The following is a 20,841-nucleotide window of genomic DNA, read 5'->3' as shown; positions in this document are numbered from 1 at the left end:
TAATGAAAAAGGTTCCGATTCCTTCCATCTAAAGGAGGAAGAAATTACCATTTGGGATAGAACAATGTTGCCTTCAAACTCAAGGAGGTCAATCCTAAAGAACAGCTTCATTTCACATTAGTTATGCATACTTGCACAGCCTGCTCCCATGTTTCTGCCTGAAACTCCACTGCATGCTTCAGAAGCCAAATTATTTTTAAAGCAAATCCTGTGAGTGCTTTTGCTTAAAATTTTACCAATGTGTTATTTCTCCAGTTCAAATGTTTTCAATGATGCAAGGAGAAGATAAAAATTATTTTAAAAGACAGAGTTAAAATAAGCAAAGTATGTTTGTTTAACTTAAAAAAATACTAAAAGTACTTTAGATTTAGCTTTATCTTTAGCTCCTCATATCTTAAGTAAACACCTTTGCACACATTCATTCATAAACATGTATTTCCTTGGACAAGAACTATAAAAAGTTCTTAATTATCCTCTATTGGGGGTGGGAGAACATAGTTATCTACAAAACTTCAGGATATCTGGATGTAATTGTCATTAAAGTACTCCTTAATTTGTAGCCTAATTTCTGCTCTCAGCACAGAACAAAGCTGTGAGCCAAAACTGATGTTTGAAGACTCAAAATAATGAACAGGTTTTGCATGCAAAAACAAGGGAAAAAAAAAAGATAGTATTTTATCACATGTGGGACTTCATCAAAGAGATCCCTAAATAACCTTCAAAAAATTAATTAAGCTTCACAGCACCAGGAAGATAATTTCTCTTTCATACATAGGTCCCTTAGGTTAGAATGCAGTTATTAGAGTGTGTAGAACAATTTTCGTTTGAGAAACTCCTGCAGTTTGAGGTAAAAGCCAACATGGAAATGCTTGTGATTTTCATCCTGCCTTAATATTCTCAGATGAAATAAAAGATGTCCTGTTCTCTTCTGTCTCAGAGGCTCATGCAAGTTAATGTTACTGTTTCTATCCTCTTCACAATTCTAATACCCACTGTCACGTAGATTAAATGAACAGCAACCCTACTAGTCCAAATGCACTCAGCAGATGGCACACGAACAGTCTTCCAGGATCTTTATACTACAAAGCAAAGCCTTTCTTCACATAAGTTAATAGTCAATCTTTATGTAAAAAAGACTTTTAAGTATTTGCTAGGCCGGCCATCTAACAAGGAGCTCTGTACCATGGAGAAATCAATTCCTGCTTTTGAACTCTACATCAGGGGAAAAAACCTCACAGAACATGACATTGCCATTGTGGGCACCATCCCTGGCCTGTAGTCACAAGTTTGCTCCCTATCACTTTTCTCCTCTACTGCTCGTGATGTTTAGATGGTTGCCAGCTTCTGCTAAATTAGTGTCATTTTCACTTCAAAGATTTTTGAAATATGGTTTCTTGTTTGGGACATGGGATGGGGGAAAAATCCCAAGGCAGCACTGCCTTTTTGCTTATTTTTGCCTTTTTTTTAACAAAACAAACACTGCTTATGATTTATATGTTAACCTCAGAATAAAACAGCACTATACACTAGATAGATGCATCAGCAAAAGTTAGTGCCTTAAGCACTGCAATCAACACAAACTGCCCATGATTCAGAAACATAAGTGGTGTAAAACAGCTGCTCTTTTGAGGATTTTAAAATATATTGCCATAGCAGTCTATTGCTCAGCTATAAAATGAAAAATATTCTTTGGATTTGCTTCTTAGTATTAAGTTCCTGGTTTTGTGAGAAGACTTAAGAAGTTCTAGAAAGATATTGCCAGGGAAGGATAAAACATGACCAGACAGTGAAAGCTGCAGTTTACTTCAATGCAAAGAGCTCAGAAGCAGGCACTTGCATGCTCAGGCACATGGAATTTTCACTATGGCCTGAGAATTTCAAAGGATTCAACCTCTCAGCGCTACAGCACCAGGGGAGTTTAACAAAGTGAACAAGTCTGTCTGACTGCAGTGCAGAGCTTTATCTTGGCTACTTCAGGGTTTCCAAAATCAGTCTAAGGAAGGAGTGCAGCAAACCTGCTTGTAAAGAGAGGTAGACGAGGCTACACTGAACTTCATGCTGCTACAGCTTGCCCAGAAATGTATAGGTGCAACACGCTGTCAGCTGGTCCAATGAGCAGCTTACACACTGGACCTCCCAACATTCTGGGGTCCCTCCAAGATGAAGCACATGATCTGAAGTATGTGAAATCCCTTTCTACAGAATACTACCTCTAAAATACACTATACAGCCTTTATTAGGTTGGATTCAAATGTTGTTTATAACTCTGTCCACTTAGGGGACAAGCACAAATTGCAATTTTAACTTTCACAGAGGAAAAAGTTGTCTTAGTTTTGATTTAGACACCTAGCATCACCCCTGGCAACAAAGACACTCTTTCCTTTATGACCCCAGCTGTTGGTTACACTTTCCTAGATACTCTTCCTCACACTGTTGTCTGTTATCTTTCATCTCACCTATGTCACAAGAATGAAAGAGGCAGGAGCCTACAGCTTTATCACAGGAAACAATCCTGCAGACACAGGGACATCATTAGCTGCGTAACAAATGAAACTGGGGGAAAATGTCACTTGGAACCATTCCTCTTGGAGTGTGAAGTGATAGAAATGTCAACTTCAGAAAGCTTTGGAGCACTTTTCAAGCTGCTTCGAGGAAACCTCTCAGAATATCTCATCTCCAAAAGAAAAATATGTTAGGGAGCTGGTTTGCTTTTAGTTTCAGGCTTATTTTCAGGGTTGCTATGACGTGTTCAAGCATCTTCCAACTTACTGCGTAATAGGAAAAAACCAAATCTCTCTATTCTGAGGCAAAGATGTGCTATGATCTCCCAAGACCTTGCAAGAGGCATGCTAAAAGACATTTGTCTTCAAGCTTGGAATAAAATCCCCCCTCCCCAATCACATCTTTCTACTCCTCTAAAAGGCATGTTCCATAGCTAGATAAGCTTCTTGCAGAGGAAGAAATTAAACTCCAACTAATATAGAAGTAAAGCAAAGGACAAGAACTGATCTTGTTACTGAAGTGCTATGCTTATTTCCCCATCCACGCCCACGACAGCTCTTAGCAGGAGTCACACTTCAGTTATTCCAGCTATTCCACAAATTTCAAAGTAACACTCACATTTTGGCTGACATTCCTTAAGGGTGGGAAGAAGGAGAGATAAAAGTGCAATTGCATCCCTCCATCAGTTGTACAGCCTTAACTTTTCTCAGCTTTTCATAAAAAGGGGCAAAAAGAAAGAAATAAACATATATATATATATATACACACCTATACCATATATATATGTGTATCCACGCACATATATACACACACACACTCATATATTTCCAGAAGTTACCAGTACTGAAACTCAACAGAAACCCCTACAGGCACTGCCCTGTCTGCAAAGGCAAGCACAACTGACATTGTCTCACTGTTTAATTTGTTCAGAAAATGGCATTTTATTGAAAGTGTAAGATTTATGGTTACATGATTTCCATTTGCAAAAGCAGACCTTAATCAGTCACAAGAAGCAGACAGAAACACTATTTACTGATACAAGCAGGACAATGCGTCAATTTCCATGAGCAAATACTCATTTGGCTTCTGTTACAGGGCAGCAACAGAACATGAAGACCTTAGCACTTCTCCACTGTTCTCTAAAAGCCTTAATTCTGTGACCTTCCCACACTGAGATATTTCTTATTTCCCAACTGGCAGGCACACACTAGGTGCTCTCCTCCCCTAACAGCCGGGAGTTGTTTTAGAGAAATGATTCAAGATGACTAAGTTGACAGCATCACGTAGCCAAAAACCAAAGCAGGAAGATGTTGCCAGGTCCCTGTTAAAAGGCTATGGGGGTCCAGGAATCACACACTCAACTGCCACCATGAATGCTCTTTGCAGAATTTTGAGCCATATGAGCTTAGAATTGTATTATCGTCATATGGTACTAGACTGATGTATTTCAACTTCAGATATCCAGGAATAGGACACAGGTTTCTCCACTCCCAGCACACTGCCAGGGGATTCAGAAAGCAACATTTTATAGAATGGTGCTGCAGGAGATGTGGCTCCTTTGTGCTGAGCCAGCACCAAGAGTCACATTGCCACACCATGTGCCTCAGCAGCAGCACTGCCTGGGGCTGGTCTGCAGCACAGCTGCACCATCAGCCAGGTCAGACAGGATGCTTGTCTCAGAGGTGTGACCTGTGGTGGACAACTCTTGCTGCAAGTGTGTATAAAGTTACTCCTCTAACCATCTATCCACTGCCCTATGGCAGACAAACAGAGAAAAAGTGAGAGCTCCCACTTGGGGTCATGTTTGAGCCACCAATGAAGTCAGTAGCTACCACACTGCAAGTTTGTGTGACCACAAACAGCGGGGCATTGCAGGGGTGAAGGGGGAATGGCAGCGAGCGGCCTCTCACTGTCCTGGGTCATACAGTCACAAGAGGGGACAGAAATGCTGTCAGGGCCACCGATGCCTTAAAGTACAGGCCAGAGCCCAAACTCCTCACACATCCTGTGCTCAGCAGGAGCACTCGAGAGAGTTGCCTTGTGACTTCAAATGATCACAAGATGATGCCTTCAAAGGCCCTGCAGGTAGTGTGTATGTGTGAGAAATCTGGGGTGGGAGGAAATAGGAGGAAGAAAATGCAGCCAGGGAAAAAACACTGGTACAAAGGGGGATGCTCTGTTTTATGACCACATTTCCTACACTTGTGATTGCCATGCCCATTGATACAGCATTCAGAGAAGCATTATCACAGGGATAGGCAAAATGAATTCATATTTCAAACAAGGCAGTTCCACTTGCACTGCAGAATGTTTCTGTTACTTGTTACCAGCTATCATTATGATTTGTTTTATGGTTTAAACAATATGAACATGATTCTTTCACTAGAACAAGTAATTGAGAGCAGCTGGAGGCTAGCTGCCCAGAAAATACTCTCTTATCACAATAATAAAGCAACTTTTTATTCAACCAAGGTCTTTTCAGCCTCAATACAGAGAGTACATGCATAAATAGAACCAGTCTACAGCAGAAATTAGCATAAACAATGCAAGATACTTCTTGGGTACTGAGTTACATTTAGCAATGAATTTAGCTATAACAACTGGGAAGATTTCTGCCACATATTGTGGGAACAGTAAATTCTGTGCTACCACTCACACAGTTCAAAAACATCGTTACAAAGGCAGCGGACTTCTGGAACCCACAAAATCCTACAGGTTGCTCCTTACCGCTGCATGTGTAAAATATTCTTGAAAGTTATACCAAAGGTCTCCTAATGGTCTTCTCAACAAGGGAGAAGACCATTAGGAGACCTTTGGTATAACTTTTAAAATTATTTCAAAACCAAGAGTTACACTTGGTCAGCATGCATGAGAAAGTGTGGCCAGGTCTTAACCTCAATCCCACACTTGTGTCTGCACCAACTACTGTGTATTAAGAGATGTATCAGCCTAAACTACTAAAGGATTTTTCTAAATATGAAGTTAGCATTCAGCTCCAGCAATGCACCCAGTCTGCTGTCCCTGAAAAGCCCCATTCCCCAAGAAGCACTACTCACCTTCAATTTACCATAATTGCTCAAACCGCCCCCCCCATGCAACTTGATTTTTTTTGCTATTTAATTACTATTGACACTGCTCATTCTATTTGCATTTTGATGAGTTTTAAACCCTAGAATTACTTCAACACACTTTCTTCAGCTAGTTACTCATATTACTGGACTTCACTCAATTTTTTACCAAAAATTCTGCTTTACCATAACAGTAACAGCTTTATTGCTCAGTAGCATGGAAGTGCTGTGCATAAATTGCTTCCAATATTGTCTTTAAGCTATCAGAGCCAAAAGAAAGCCTGGTTTCTTCTCGAAAGACAAAGAGAGCTCTTACTTGCATCAGTCAGTGAGCTCTCTCTGACACATCAGCAAACAGGAAAAAGCAGAATTGACAGAAAGGCATGGAAACTCGGAAGCATCTGAATGGAGCTAGCTAATGTCCACACCACTAATTAATTACATTTGCATTTGAAGGAAAGGTATTTATCCTCGGGCTGGCCAGATCAAGCTCATAGTAACACTACACTCAAGTACCTACGTATGTGAAAATGCTTGCTGTGTTAGGAATAACTCCAGTAGTTCTGTAGCTGACACTACTAGGACACTTGCAAGAGACAGGAGTGACAAACAGGATAATCAGCTGGTGTTGACAAACACTGTGCTGTACAGAGCTGTTTTACACACCCTGCACAAGATCAGATGCTCTGCAGGTAACACCAGAAACTGTCAGTATATATAAAGTAAAAACCAAAGCAAGCAAAAATCCCACGCAACCAACATACATTTTCAAAACAGTATTTTTCAAGTCATTAACAATTTGCCAACTCTTATTGATGAAAAGAACACCAATTTGCAGTTTGTGACTGCCAGTCAATACCTGCCTTGAATATTAAGGTCACTTTAAGCTGACTGTCTTATGGCTGAGGACATTACTAGTAAATCCATTTACTTCTACACCAGCCAGATGAAAATAAGCAGGTCTTCATTTATCCATTCCACCCAGCTGGCAGGACAGCAGAAGTGTCAGTTCATGGAGAATGAAAATTCCAGACACAGCTGCTGTGACCTGCAGACCTGAACCCTCACCAGCAGTGAGAATGGTCAGAAGCCGGGAGGGTATCTGCTTTGCTAATCAGGCTCCTTCATGTTTGGCTTCAGACTCTTCTAAAATCAGTTTCCTTGCTTGCTTACTTACTGGCCCAGCTTGCAGTAAGTGTTTCCTGAAATGTGAGGAAAAAAATCTCCTTGCAAAACTCTGCGGATAAAGATCTCCTCGTAAATCTCCTTACAAAGTATTAGGCACTCTGTTTTCTGAGAGGAGGATTTTGCTGTCACCAAGTTCACTGAGTAATGGAAGAAATGAAATCCCATCAAGCTGACCTCCCCTCGTGCATTATGGATTCCCTAAGTGAAGTTTCAAGTCTGCAATGTTGGTCAGGTTTGACTGGTATTTGCCACCTGAGGTTAAATATGGAACTGCCTATGTTAAGAGTTGATTTTCAGCCAGCAGTACATTGACAACAGAGCAGCCAGTAATGTAATCTACATGGATTCCCATCAAGATATTAATAAGCCAAGCTCCTGGATTCAGCCCTTTAAGGAACTTTTGTATTGAAAAACATGTCATTTAAAAACAAGTATATTAGTTGTGGGAGAGTAGTGATGGGGAACTCCTGTCTTCAACAAACTGGACTTGTAAATACCAATAAATATTTAGTATTTTTAAAATTATAAAACTATTTATGGAATAAACAAAGGTTTAAAGACTTCTCATGGTGATTTAGGGAAGCTGTTCATATATGGCTTATCCAGTTGATTGGTAACAAATGCCGCCATGTTTTGATGCTGGAGGCTTTGCTGCTTGTTCTTTTCGTAAAATCAAATGTTATACATTAAACCTTACTTAGACTGAGACATCCTGAGACAAAGCTTGACTAGCTAAACCTACACCCTCTAGCTTCTTTGCAAAAAGGAAGAAACAACAGCAACTCCCTAGGAACATAAAAAAATATTCAGGTGCTGCAGAGGAAAAAACCACTGGTAATAAAAGGACAGAAAGTTCTGGATAGAGGACAAGGTCAGAAGGACACCATTTTGTTGCACCAGGTCTCATTTAAGTTCCAGATTACCTAGTAATATGAAAAAGCGACAGCACAAAGACTGTACGAGCCACTGCAAAGGGATTTTTGGATACTCCAGAACATCTAGACTAAATCTTTAATAGTAGTCCAGAGCTAACAGAGAGGCAAGCATACAAAAGAGCACAGCCTATCATCCAAGAGCTCTCATTCAGTAACTATTGCTTCCAGCAAATAAATAAACCAAAAAAATCCTCAGAGCTCACCTGCCTGCTGACAGTTCACCACATATTCTTGGAAAGCATAAAGCCAGGACTCTAAGAACATTAACTGAAATACTGTAAATCCTAATGAAACGCGTGCCAAGGGGTGAACAGTTCTGTCTACTGCTCCTCAGAGATGCATTAGGGCTCCCAGGGAAAAGCACTGGAAGTAACATAGCAGGGCTGGCACGCTGCCCAACAAGAAACAAGCAGGGTTTGAAGCGTGCATGTCTCCTACTGAGAGAATTAACTTCTGTCATCCTCCTAGGCTAACCCCCACCGTAGTAACACAGTTGTAAGAACATCCTTGGTTGTAGGTGAAGTGCTGGAGTGGAGCACTCTGGTGGGAACCAACGTTTGTGATGTCCAAGAAAAGACTGCTGCTGGTTTAACTCAAAAGTCAGTAACCACAGTGAGTTGCAGGAAGTTAGATCAGGAGAGTGATTGCTTCTGAAGACCTACAACTAGGTGTGAGTTGGCCCGGATCCTTAAATCTGTTGTCTCCTGAGCGGATACACAGAAACATCATTTGGGATGGGGGCAGGGTGTGCATCTCTTGACTAAAGACTCCAGAGAGCACTGTCACATGGTGGGAGACTACCACAAATCCTGAGGCATGGAAGTGCAGCTCCTGAGGCCCTGCATGTGCCTAAAAGCTCTCCCAGATCATTGTTTCTGCTCACAAACAGATTCCCACTTCCACTCTTAACTTTGCAATAGGGTTCTGCAAGTGTGGGAAGTAGTGAGAAACATAGGATATTTACAGTTTTGAGGATGTTAACAGAAAATAGCCACACAAAAGACAAAAAAATAATTGAATCTAGTACTCAATGGTCTTTAAGCATTCCATTGCCAAGGTTTATTATTTGTCTAAATTATTAATTATTACAGAAGTTCAAGCCTACTCTCTGCACCACTTGCTGCTTTAGCTTTATCTCAGCAGATATCTACCATGGAACACGGCCATAATATCTCTGTAGGCAATTACAAAGCCAAAGTCAAACTTTTAAAAAATACAATTATTTAAATCCCCCAACATGAAACTTAAGGAGAAGCAGATTAAATAGATAAAATTTACACACACAAAACATCCCCACAAAAATCCTATGTGTACCTTGCATCCTTTTTCAGATACTGTAAGAAAACCCACTTGAGTGTTAGTCACATAGAATTTTTCCAAACTGAACAGAAACCACACTGCTCCAAGAGCTCTGCTCCAAGTTTTGGTATCCTTTGCAATGTTCAGGGTAAATCTGCAGGTCACAAACCAACAGATATGAAATCCTTCAATCAATCACAAAGCAATATGTAGAAATACACTTCCTTTCTCTCATTTTTTAAAATCCAAACTTGACAAAGCTAAAAGCAATGACTACTTGTCATGAAGAATGACACAGTAACAGGTTCTTTGCATTCACACCCATGACAAGGCAATAGATGAGGCACTTGACATAAGTTTTAAGTCCCCCCACGTACAACTGCAAAGCAGCTTATACAATAACTACGTGTTTAGGTCTCCTCAAACAAATAATGTCTGTTCCTTTCAAGGTTATTTTAATTTAATCTAAACTTTGTTTCAGTCTCTCTGCACTGGCAGCTTGCCTAATTCTGGATGAATTTCTTCAAGCTCTAAATTTTTTTTGTCACAAAAAGGTTTCAAAAAGGGGAAAAAAACCCCCAAAGCCCAAATAGCTATCTCTGCGCTTAGCACTTCACAAGAGATGAATAAAAATTGTGCACACTGGAGACAAACACACATTGAGATGCACAAGCAAAATACCACAAACAAAAGACTGCTGCTTTGAAACCCTCTCTCTGTAGATCATATGATTGAAATGGTTCCATGTTTCACATTTCAGATAATGCTGCACCATGTACAGCACCAGAGACTGCTGCAGAAACTGCAAAGGCAAAGCATGCTGCTTGTGATTTGCTTGCCTTTGACAATGTCACAAGAAAATTTTAAGAGTCAGAAGAAAAGATGGAAAAGGAATGAATGAGCCATTTGGTGTTTGAGAAAAAAGGAAAAGCAGAGGCTTGAAATGCTGCAGAGGGGGAACTTGACTTCTAGCACAGACAAGAGAAGATGGTCAAAGATTAGGTATTCCACTGAAGATTGTGGGGGTGAAGGAAAGCAGAAGAGAATGGGAAAAACCTGGCTTTTTTGTTTCTTGATGCGGGAGAGAAGGAGTTAAGCACATCCCACAGAAAACAGTTCAGTGACAGCAGAAGGAGGTAATATTGGGGAAGTGGCTAAAAGAACAAATGAATTTGTTGCAATCTCATTATCTCTTTTATAACTGAATCACACCTTGGTGGAGATTCAGCTTACCCCCCCCCCCCAAAAAAAAAAAAAAAGTGGTCTGTGCTTACTTTCCAAATGTTTCTGTTACATTTTATACATTCTAATGAGAAAAAAATGGATACTCGTCCTATTACAGGAAGATTATGTACCAGCTGGAAGAAGTTAATGACTGAGATCAAAACTCCACAAAAGCTGTTTCAGGAACCTACAGTTTGTAACACTTGTAAGAAAAGTACATGTTAAACCAGCATACAATCTTTCAGTTGTAGGAAACTGTTTAACAAAGTGATGCACTGAATGGGTGAAAAATGCACAGCATGAACCCTCAGTATTTACAAGCACAATGTTAGGCAGATAATTAGAATCTATCTTACTCCCATTTTCCATCACAGTCTCAAGTTCCAAGAGTAAAAGCAGGTCCAGTGCCATCCAAGCATTTCAACTATCACAGGTATACGAGAACTCAGCTCTGAAATCCACCTTTAAACCCTGCAAATTCTTTGATTATAAAAAGCATTTTATATTAACTCATAAAATTATGAGTCAGTAGAGAACAAAGTTTTAATTATTGAAATTTCAACAGACAGAAGAACCTGAAGTTCACACTATATAGAGGGTCAATGACCTCAAAGTAATGTCTACTGAAAATATATGCTTGAAATTCTGGTCCTTTTATCCATAGCGTCTTGTAGGAAAACAGAGACTCATAAGGGACGAAGGAACATAAAACTCCTGATTAAAAATGAAAGTGACATTTAGATCACTCTTCTGACTCTAGAGGCATACAGAAATCTCCTACTGCTATTACCAGAGAAAAAAACTGAGAGAAGTTATTTTCCATAATATTAAATACTCATGGTATCCAAGCCCTTTCAAAGCAAGAAAAGCTTTATAGTCCACATCTAGAAGCACTGCAGCAATGAGTGATCATGGCTACAAGAAAGTAAAACCACAGGAAGAGCTCCTACTTTAACTCAGACACTTAGCTCCTTGCTTTCCCTAAGTAAGCCCCTTTTCTACCCTACTCCAAACCCATCCTGCCCACGGACCAGTTTCAGACAAGCGCTGAGGCTCAGGGTAGGTCCCACACAAAGTATGCACCACTTAGTTCCATCAAAACTGTTGGACAGCAGAAGGGACAAGCCCAAACTCCCAGCTGGCAGAGAGCTGCTCTGAGCTCAGCTGCTCATTTTCTGCCTAGTCCCCTGAGCAAGCTAGGCAACACCAAACTGGTCACTGCACCACACTTCTTTTTGACCAAATACTAATTAGGAATCAAGGAAAGATGCCAACTGCTGCAGAGCTGTCAGGAATGGTTTAGCAGATGCAGGGGCCGGGGTGGGCACTGCAGATAAGGGCTGGGAGAGAGAAGAGGGATGGAGTCCTTCTGATGAAGGCAGAAAGAGCAGATACAAGATAACTCCTCAAGAAACCAGGCTGTTGCACTTGGAACAATTTTTTCATTAGAAGACTGCCAAGAGAGCAGATTGCATTTTAATATAAAAGGCACAAGTCCACCTGTTCCTATAAACTAGTATGACCAACACAGTGCAAGGCACCATAGAAGATAATCTTTCTCCTCAGGTGAGCACTTAGCTTTCCAATAATCTGTATCCAGTCTGACCACCTCAACAAGAATTCTAATTCTTTATAACAACAAAAAAGATTCTCGTTTAAGATGATAATATGCATGTTTATGCTGAAAGATTACAACAAAATTAAGTGTATGCAGAGTGGTTCAATTTCTGTATTTTTAAATTCATGAGAGGCATGTAAACATAGTTAACTAACTAATGATCTAACCTGTTTAATTTGCTTTCCTTTAATTGACAGGTGACCCTCTTTTCCTATGGAAATGCCTTTTACATGTTTAACATGCAAATGTTGTACCTCAGTGCTGATACTTTAGCTTTTTCTGTAGTTTGAAATCAGAACTGCTGTTGGTATCACCTTGCCACTGCTTGAGAGATATTCCATTAGCATTTTCAGTAGAGATTTCTTTTGGAGGAGGCAGATGGAATTACCTTCTCTCTGTTTATGCAACAGACTCTTCAGATGGGGAGCGTTAAAAGGGATCACCATGTGCTTCTCATAAGGGCCGTGCTATGGGGAAATCAGAGCTAGCTCCCTACTGACAAGAGACACTGCAGTCTTCTGGAACAGCAAGGAATATAATTTGTACTACTAACACTATGCATTCTAAATTACAAACTGCTTTGTTTGCCAGGATTTTAGACACCCCAGACATTACACTGTATCAAAAAAAAACAAACCTTCTGCAACTAGATGCTGTGAAAAGAATACACAACTAGTTTCTCCCAAAGCGTTCAAATCAGAGTTCTCCATACTTCGCAGACCCTGAGGCATGAAAACACTCATTCATTCACAAGCCTACTAAATATGTAAAAAAGTCATTATCCTGAAAACTCCTGGCTCAAGAGAAGAGTCAGGACTGTGATTTTCAGAAAATGTAGTCTTCAGTATAAAAGTAAAAAGCTAACCTGATCAGGATTTTTAGCTGTTTTTTTTTTCTTTTTAATAACACCAGTAATAACACTTTAGTTAGCAGTTGCAGACAAGTCAAAGTTAACTAACTCCTTTTCTCAGTGCAAGACAGCACTACCAAAGTCTGCAAGTGTTTTAGCAAAAGGGTTACCTGTAAAAAATAAGCTGACTTCACCCACCAACTACATGTGGCAAAACAGTGTCTTGTGACCACCCTCTAACCAGGCTGCACTACAGCCCACCACCTACAAAAACGTTTGGGATGGATAATAAGATCCAAGCCAGCCATAAATGAAAGCGAACCCCGAGAGAAGCGCTTCACTCTTTCTGAGCATCTGAGGGATGTGGTAAGTGAACACAATCAGTCCAATTCAGCAGCAGCATAATATAGCCATTGTTTACAAAAGCAACGTTAAAAGCAAAACATGTTTTGATAACACGAAGGAACACATTAAATAGTTTCAAACTAACAAAAAGCTATTTTACAACATCCTTTATGTATTGCTAGGTGTGTTTTCTTGCAAACAGAGCTCTGGGCAAGTTATGGGTGGAAAGAGGAAATAATCTACTAAGAAAGTGTTCAGTCAGATTTTTCTACTTCAAAACACTTAAAAAAGCCCTCTGAGACCTGCCTTGAGTCTTTTGTAGTTCCTTCAGTTACACATATTCACCGAATTTTTACACTATTGCTGACATTCCCTCAACTTACACACATTTGGCTGTCTTCACCTTTCCAATTGGCTTAATAGCTAATTTACTTGATGGATCACAACTACACAGCAATAGTGGTCTAACCAAGCCAGCGTTCAACATCTTCAGAGAGAGAGAACGATGCTGGCAGTTCCCACGGGAGGAAAACAATAGACAAGCTCATGAGTCTCCTTTCATCTTATCCACACCAGTCCTCCTTGGTGTTCACAGCCAGTGTGTAAGTAATATAATTTAGGGTTATAGAAGAGGCATAATCCAGTAAATACATACTAGGAGTGAATTACAGAGAAGCCTGAGTCCATCAGACACCAAAAGAATTGAGCAATATGTGAGCACCCCATCAGAGGAGGGTGGGGCAAGCAGCACAGAGAAGCAAAACTGAAAGGAAAAGGGTGAGGTGACAAAAGAAACAGCCCCAACTTCACCATCTTCTCCTTCATGATACTACACTAATCCTGGCTCCCCACTTGATCTACTTACTGAATACATGTTCAACCTTTAATAAATGACCAATGACAACAAGGAAAAAAACCCCAACAAACCAGGAAGAAGTAATAATTGGGAAAATACAGGCTTTCCCTCTTCCTGTTTCCTTGCTAGCATCACATCTGAACAATTATTGATTTTTTAAAAAATTAATTTTGAAAAAACACTGATGTCTGTGGGGTTTCAATTTCTCTTTTTTACCCTGTATTTACTCAAAATTTTCTATTGTGTCTCCTTTAGAAAGCTTCCCTTCCTCCATCTCTCTTTCCTTTAGTAGGCACAGATCAGCCTCTTACCTAAGCCATATCCCTGCTTCCGCACCCGCCCCATGTGAACACCGGCAAAGGCCAGCCAGTGCCTCATTCATCAGCTGTGTGCTGGAGGCACATCCTTGCTCTTCCTTGTAGCACACAGTGCTGTCCTTCCCAAAACAAACAGAACATGGGGAGCACCAGCAGGAAGAAAACCTACCTGCCAAGACAAACAGAAAATCTTGTATTTTGCTCTAAATCCTCTCAATCCTGGTTTGAGCTCAACCACAGAGTAAAAACATGCAAAGGAAAAAACCCACAATGCCAAAAAGACCCAAACACAAAATCCCTTTCCTCTCACTTAGTGAGATGACTTTTTCTCAAGAGTGTAAACAAAATTCAATAGATTAAAAAAAACCAACAAAAACCAAAACCCTCCAAATTCACAAGAGAAAAAACTCACAAGACAAGTAAAATCCTTGGTCATTGAGCATGATTTAAACAAGTAACAACTGAAAAATTCAGTGGCAGCAACAGAAGTCAGTAAATATTTTGCTTATTAAATGACACTTTTTCTTAAAAGCCTGTATGCACAGACATTAATAGAGCTGACTTGTGAGCAAAAAGTGCCAGTCTTCTAGAAGCCAGACTTAGAGACGCAGAAGCTGTTGCATCAACAGGAGCCAATCTTCTCAATAACTTTCACACAAACGAAACCTTAATGAACTCAGAAGAGCTCTTTTCAGCTTCTCGATGTTCATGATAGATAAATCATTCACCAGCACCTAGTCCTGACCCATTCTGTGATCAAGACACAAAGCTGGGACTTAAGAGTTTAGGGCTCTGTTCCCAATTCAAGCAGAGACCACCTGTTCAACCCAAGGCAAGCCTCTTAATCCCTGAGTTTTTGTTCTTTGTTTAAAAACAGCCCTAATCTGCCTTTTGTCATACTAATTAGACTGTAGAGGGTACAGAAAACTTGTAAAATGTGAGTCTATAACCTCACACAGCCCCTTTCAGGACTACTGTTACAGCCACCCACGCCCCAGACCTCCAGTAGACTGACTCAAATTTGTTTTCAAATGTTTACAGTTTTAAGCATGATTTCCCAGAAAACCTATTTATTCACATAGACAACTGAACAATAGTTATTTGGCAAGTTGGATAGCTGCAAATATGCCAGTGTATCTCATGTCAACATTTAATTTGGTACCTCAACAAGAATTCTTTTACAGTTATGTCTCTACTATTTAAAGTTTAAATAACATTTGTGTCAGTGGTTCATGTTCTCCAAATACAAAAAGCTGTGAAAAAACATCAGCATACAGAAAAGTTATCCAAAATACTAAGTCATCGCAGAAAAAGCCAACCTGATTATTGTTACTAGAAGGCTGTCTATACCAGTTTACCCAGATACAAAGTACATGCAAACATTTTTTTTCTAGCTAGGGATATGAAAGCATGTAGTTTACACAAGTAAGAAGTAGTACCAGGACCTACAGACACTAGACAGACCTAGCTTAAAATAGTTCTTAGTACTTTCGAGGTTCTCCCTCATTTCAGCTTCCTTACTGCAACACGCCAAATGCTCAATAATCCGTTCCTTAGTTTTCCTATGCTGCTTCCAAGTTTCAGCAATTCTGATGAATACTGCACATCACAGTTCCCCTCCATTTACCGTGGCCAGGGAAAGCCAACATCCTCCGGTACGGAACTTTCCTCCTGAAGACAGCAAAGGGTAAATATCGCCCTGACCGACATCGGCTGCAAGTCAGATTTATATAAAGACGAGCCCTCGTCCAGAAAGCCAGGATACGGCCTGACAAAACCCCGTAAGACCTAAATCCTTTCCCCAGCCCGCTTAAATTGGATGTTTCCAGCCTTGTAATACTTCAACGGCACCGGGCTTCTGAATGAAATGGAGGGAGGGGAACCCCTATACACCCTTGAGGAGTTATTCGATACATCAGATGGATGAACAACAGTAAAATAGAGGGGAAACTCCTCACGAGGAGACACGAGGGGCTGAGCTCTCGAGAAGTCCCTGTCCCCAGACGAAGCACCCTGGGCCTCCTCCTCTCCCCTGAACCTCCACAGGCGGCCCCGGGCCGGGACGCCGCCGCCGTGAGGCACCTGAGGGCGGCAGGACAACAGGTAAGCCCGCTCCGCAGGGAGCGCCAGAGGCAGGCTCTCCTTCCGCCGCCCGAGCGAAAGCCTGAGGCGGGCGCGGGGAGAAGCGAGCCCGCCGGGGCGCAGGGGAGGAGGAGGCGGCCGGCGGAGGGTCCTGCCCGCCCGGCCGGCAGCTCCCGGCGCCCGCGACCCTCCCGGTCCACTCACACACACAGAGCTCCACCACGTAGGCGTAGTAGGACCAGGCCACGACCAGGGCGATGAAGGCTACGGGCACCCAGGCCAGCACCTTCTGGCAGCACTTGAGGACGTGGGACGGCGCCATCTTCCCTGCTGGGCACCGCGGCAGCGCCGGCGCTGCGACGGGCGGGCGGCGGCTGCAGCTCCGGCCGCCGCTGCGGAGCCGGCCCCGGGCGGGCCCTGGGCGGGCCGCAGTGGGCGGGACAGGGGCGGCCCCAGCGCCCGCCACCGCCCCCTTCTCGGGGTGCCGGAACGCCTCTGGACCGCAGAATGGTAAGGGATGGAAGGCGCCCCGGGAGATCATCCGGTCCAACCTCCCTTGCCAAAGCACGGTCACCTAGAACAGGTGACACAGGAAGGGCCCAGGTGGGTTTGGAATCTCTCCAGAGAGGAAGACTCTATGACCTGCCAGGGCAGTCTGTTCCTGTGCTCTGCCCACCCTCCAAGGAAAGTTCTTTCTCGTGTTGAGGTTTTAGTTTATGGCTATTGCTTCTCGTCCTGTCACTGGGCACCACTGAGAAGAGCCTGGCACCATCCCCTTGGCACTTGCCTTGGAGATATTTACATGCATTGACGAGATTTTCACTCAGTCTTCTCCTCTCTAGACTAAACAGGCCCAGCTCCTGGAGTCTCTCCTCATGAGAGAGATGCTCCAGATCCTTAATTATCCTTGTGGTCCTCCACTGCACCCTCTCCAGTAGCAATTTGTCTTTCTTGTACTGAGGAGCCCAGAAGGGGACACAGCACTCCAGATGTGGCCTCAATGGGGCTGAGTCTTGGGGGAGGATCCTCTCCTTCGACCTGCTGGCCACATTCTTCCCGGTGCATCCTTCGCCATTGCACCTCGGGCGACAGCCGCCCACCGCCTCCCTCTGCTCGCACCGGCGAGATCCTCCTCCAGCGATAAAACCTGCTCTTAAACCTCCAGGTTCTGCCCTTTTCTGGTCCTGGCCGGACGATGTTGGGCAGGAAGGCGGTGGGACAGCTCCGGGCGCTGCCGGACTGCTGCCTGCCCCTGCGCGCCGAGCACTTGCACCACTCAAACAGCCTGCTGGGTGCCGCAAAGGGAACTTAGGAACGACTTCATGCTCTTTGTTTCGCCGGCTTTTTCTGAAGGGCGCTGAGCGCCTGACAGCTGCGGCCACGCCGTGGCCTCGGGTGGGCACCGCCTCCGGCGCTGCCTTGCGGGGCTCAGCTTGCGGAGCGGGAGCGTCTGAACTCTTAAGCCTTACTCTGGCATTGCTGTGGGTGGGATGCCGCGCCATGGCAAAATTCCCCATCTCCCTGCCGAGCCACAGGGTGGTCGAGCCAGGAGCGCGTCCCTGGCCCCAGGCGGCTCCCGCGGCGCTCTGGCGCCACCTGGCGGCGGCAAGAGGGGCCTCCCGAGCCGAGGGAAACGGAACAGACCGCATCCATAGGGAACTGACAGCATCCCATCCATAGGGAACTGACAACATCCCATCCATAGGGTACAGACAGCATCCCATCCATAGGGTACAGACAGCATCCATGATGTGAGGGGTGAGGCTGGAACCGCCCACAAGAGTGCCCTGAAATAAGGCTTGGCCACAACAGGGTTGGTACCCTGTAGTCCCTGTGAGCCCCTGGAGCTGGTGTGGTGGGCAGCAGCAGTGAGATTGCCTCAGGAGGATGGGGCAGTTACTATGGCCTTGCCTGTTCACAGAATCATCGAGGTTGGAAGAGACCTTCAACTTAACAACTGTCAACCCAGCACTGTTGGAACCCAGGAAATTCCTCTGGCTGCCCTGGAGGACTTGAACCCCTGCCCAGGGGGCTCAGAGACCTTGGCACAGAGCCCAAAACCCCTGTGTCTTTGATTTAGCCCTTGGAAAAAAGGATTACCAACCTTATATGAAGAATTACGAGCCACGACAGTTTGAGTAGAATGATAGTGAATTTATCACAGGGTGAAAAACAGATTTTTGGAGTTTTTAGAATGGGGGTTCAGGAGGCAAAATGGAGGAATCTGGGCATGTCCAGCCTTTCTCCTTCTTTTTGGCCTCCATCTTCTGCTGTGATGTTGGCACTATTAGATTAGTTTAGAGTAGAAGCTCACTGTCTAATATAAGTGATAAATATTAGAAAGTAATTGTAAATATTGTACACATAGTTTTTAGTATAAAAAAATAACACCGCCCCAGGGGAAGCAGAGTGCCTCGGACAGTCTTGCTGAGCGGACCTTGGCTGGACAAGAGAAAAAATTTTATAGATAAGATACAATAAACAACCTTGAAACCGAGAACTGAAGAGCTCTGACTCCTTCTTCGAGCGCCAGGCTAGGAAAAGAAACTTCCTAACATTTCCCAAAGTCCCTTTGACCAGTGAGAGAACCCAAGAGAGCGCCACCATAATCACCCCTAAGGAATGTAAGAAGAAGGAACTTGGACCTGGGAAGCAAAGTTACAAACAACTTTTACCATGAATGTCCTGCATGTTACTGTGGCTGTAACTGACTCCTGGCTGTTACTGTGCATTGACCATCCTCTTGGCTGTGCTTCCACCAACTTTTCTGACAAAATCCCATTCACTATAAGCACAATTCCTAACATGAAGACTAAGGAGCACAGCCATGAATAAAAAGGTTTAGCCAGAAAATAGTTCACTATGCTAGGGAAGATGTGAGGGAATCCAACATGATCCTCCCTATCCCAGTCTTCCCTGCTGACGCTGACTGCAGTTTCACCCACAGAGGTATCAGTGGAGCCATGTGTGTGTTGACGTTCGCCCCCTTTTAGCAGGTCCATACTGAGCTGCAGGAACAGCCACATGTGGTTTGGATGGAGTCTGAGGCTGGCAAAGCTGGAAGCTGTGACATGGCTGGTATCTCAGTTCTGGATCAGACAGATGCCTTGGGCAGGATGGAAGGCCAGTGGCTGCAGTATAAACTTTGGACAGGACAAACTAATCAGCTACAATCCACCAGCATTTCTGTACAGTGTTTCCAGAATGACAGGAACTGAAGCGAGACTGAATTAAACAAGGACAACACCAAGGTTGTGAGGCAGCAGAGAGGGATTATTTATCCCCAGACAGTGCCCCCCACTGAGGAATTTTGCTGCACAAGGAGCCCCTCGACACAGCTGGGAGGAACTAGCATCTTCCACTCCTGAAAGCCACCTGGGATGTCTCTACAAGGACCTCTTGAGAAGAAATCAGCTCCTTGAACAGAAATCAGGCAGGATGGAATGAAGCTCTGCTAGGAATTGCTGAGCACCTGTTTGGCTTCAAATGGCTGCAGTGCAGCTTGTGCAAACTTTGCTGCCTCATTTGTGGGGAGGGACAAGAAATGATACTTGGAGCAGACTCTGGGAAACTGAAGAGCAACTCAGAATGCCATGTTGTGGGAATAGCTGCTCACCACACTCTCACTGGATTCCATGACTGTCAAATATTGGAAAACAAAAGGCATCTCCTGTCGATTTTCACATCACACCTCCACTTCTGGCTGCCCACCTGCTTTAGTCACATTGAAAAATGTGTAAGAGAAGTTAAACGTTTCTCTTTGCGGCGTTAGCACCAGTTAGGCTCTGTTGAAGTCTTCCAGATGTTTGTTGATCCCAGAGCAAGGCACCGCAAACACTCCTGTTACTCAGAATTACTCTCTTTACTATTTAGAGGTTATAATCCACAACAATGTCATCTCTGTTTTGCTTCTGTATTTCTTCCTTCTCAAAGTAGCTCATCCTAAACTCCAGGAGCATGCAATCCCAAGGCAGAAGCAACCAAATGTCTTAGATGAAGATTGATGCAAAATCATAATTTGTCTCATTTATTCCTTGTAATATGAGTCAAATGAAATTTCTGGAGGCTTTGAATTTCTGATGTACACATAGAACCAACAGAGATTATGTAAAGTATTTGCTCTTCACATTCCAGTGCAGATCATGTGATCTTGTACGCACCAACTATCAGTGATTACTAGCCCTTCTTTGCATTGCATCAAATTTATAAATTGTGAGGATGCATTTTTGGTCAAATAGCATATAAAAAACTCCCTAATTTCAGCCATATTGATTCAGTTCTTGCTTACCTAGCATCCTTTTGTTCAATGATATTCATGTTTGCTTAATTTTTAATTTACTCTAATAGCTCTTCTGTTTCTTCTTTTGACTTCAGGACTTAACATTTAGTCTCCTTTTCTAAAGATTAGTGGCAAAGCATTATATTTTGGTATCCTTTCTTTTCAACAGCAAATGTAATCTTCTACCTTGTGACTCATTTGCCATTACTCTAGGAATTACCTTCTGTGCATTATTTAAGTGATGTACACAATGTTTTCAGTACTGTTTGCTCATTCCA

The 20,841-nt window shown here is 42.9% G+C and overlaps 1 protein-coding gene across 4 annotated transcripts in view; it reads right to left on the bottom strand.

Annotated features, from left to right (window-relative positions):
- ZDHHC20 (zDHHC palmitoyltransferase 20) overlaps positions 1 to 16,663 on the bottom strand; it is a 45,384-nt gene extending 28,721 nt beyond the window's left edge. For all 4 annotated transcript variants that reach the window (XR_014615970.1, XM_084201093.1, XM_084201094.1 and 1 more), the window contains exon 1: positions 16,489 to 16,663. Coding sequence is in view for 3 of the 4 variants with exons in the window: in XM_084201093.1 (XP_084057219.1) it covers positions 16,489 to 16,606 (118 nt within the window). In the remaining variant the exon portion in view is untranslated. The remainder of the gene's footprint in view (positions 1 to 16,488) is intronic.
- Positions 16,664 to 20,841: the final 4,178 nt, after the last annotated feature.

The sequence above is a fragment of the Fringilla coelebs genome (genome assembly GCF_963513975.1).
Source record: "Fringilla coelebs genome assembly, chromosome: 2".
In the NCBI taxonomy this organism is placed as follows: Eukaryota; Metazoa; Chordata; class Aves; order Passeriformes; family Fringillidae; genus Fringilla; species Fringilla coelebs.
The sequence above is the reverse complement of the archived record's forward strand: the minus strand, read 5'-3'. Positions and strand labels throughout refer to the sequence as shown.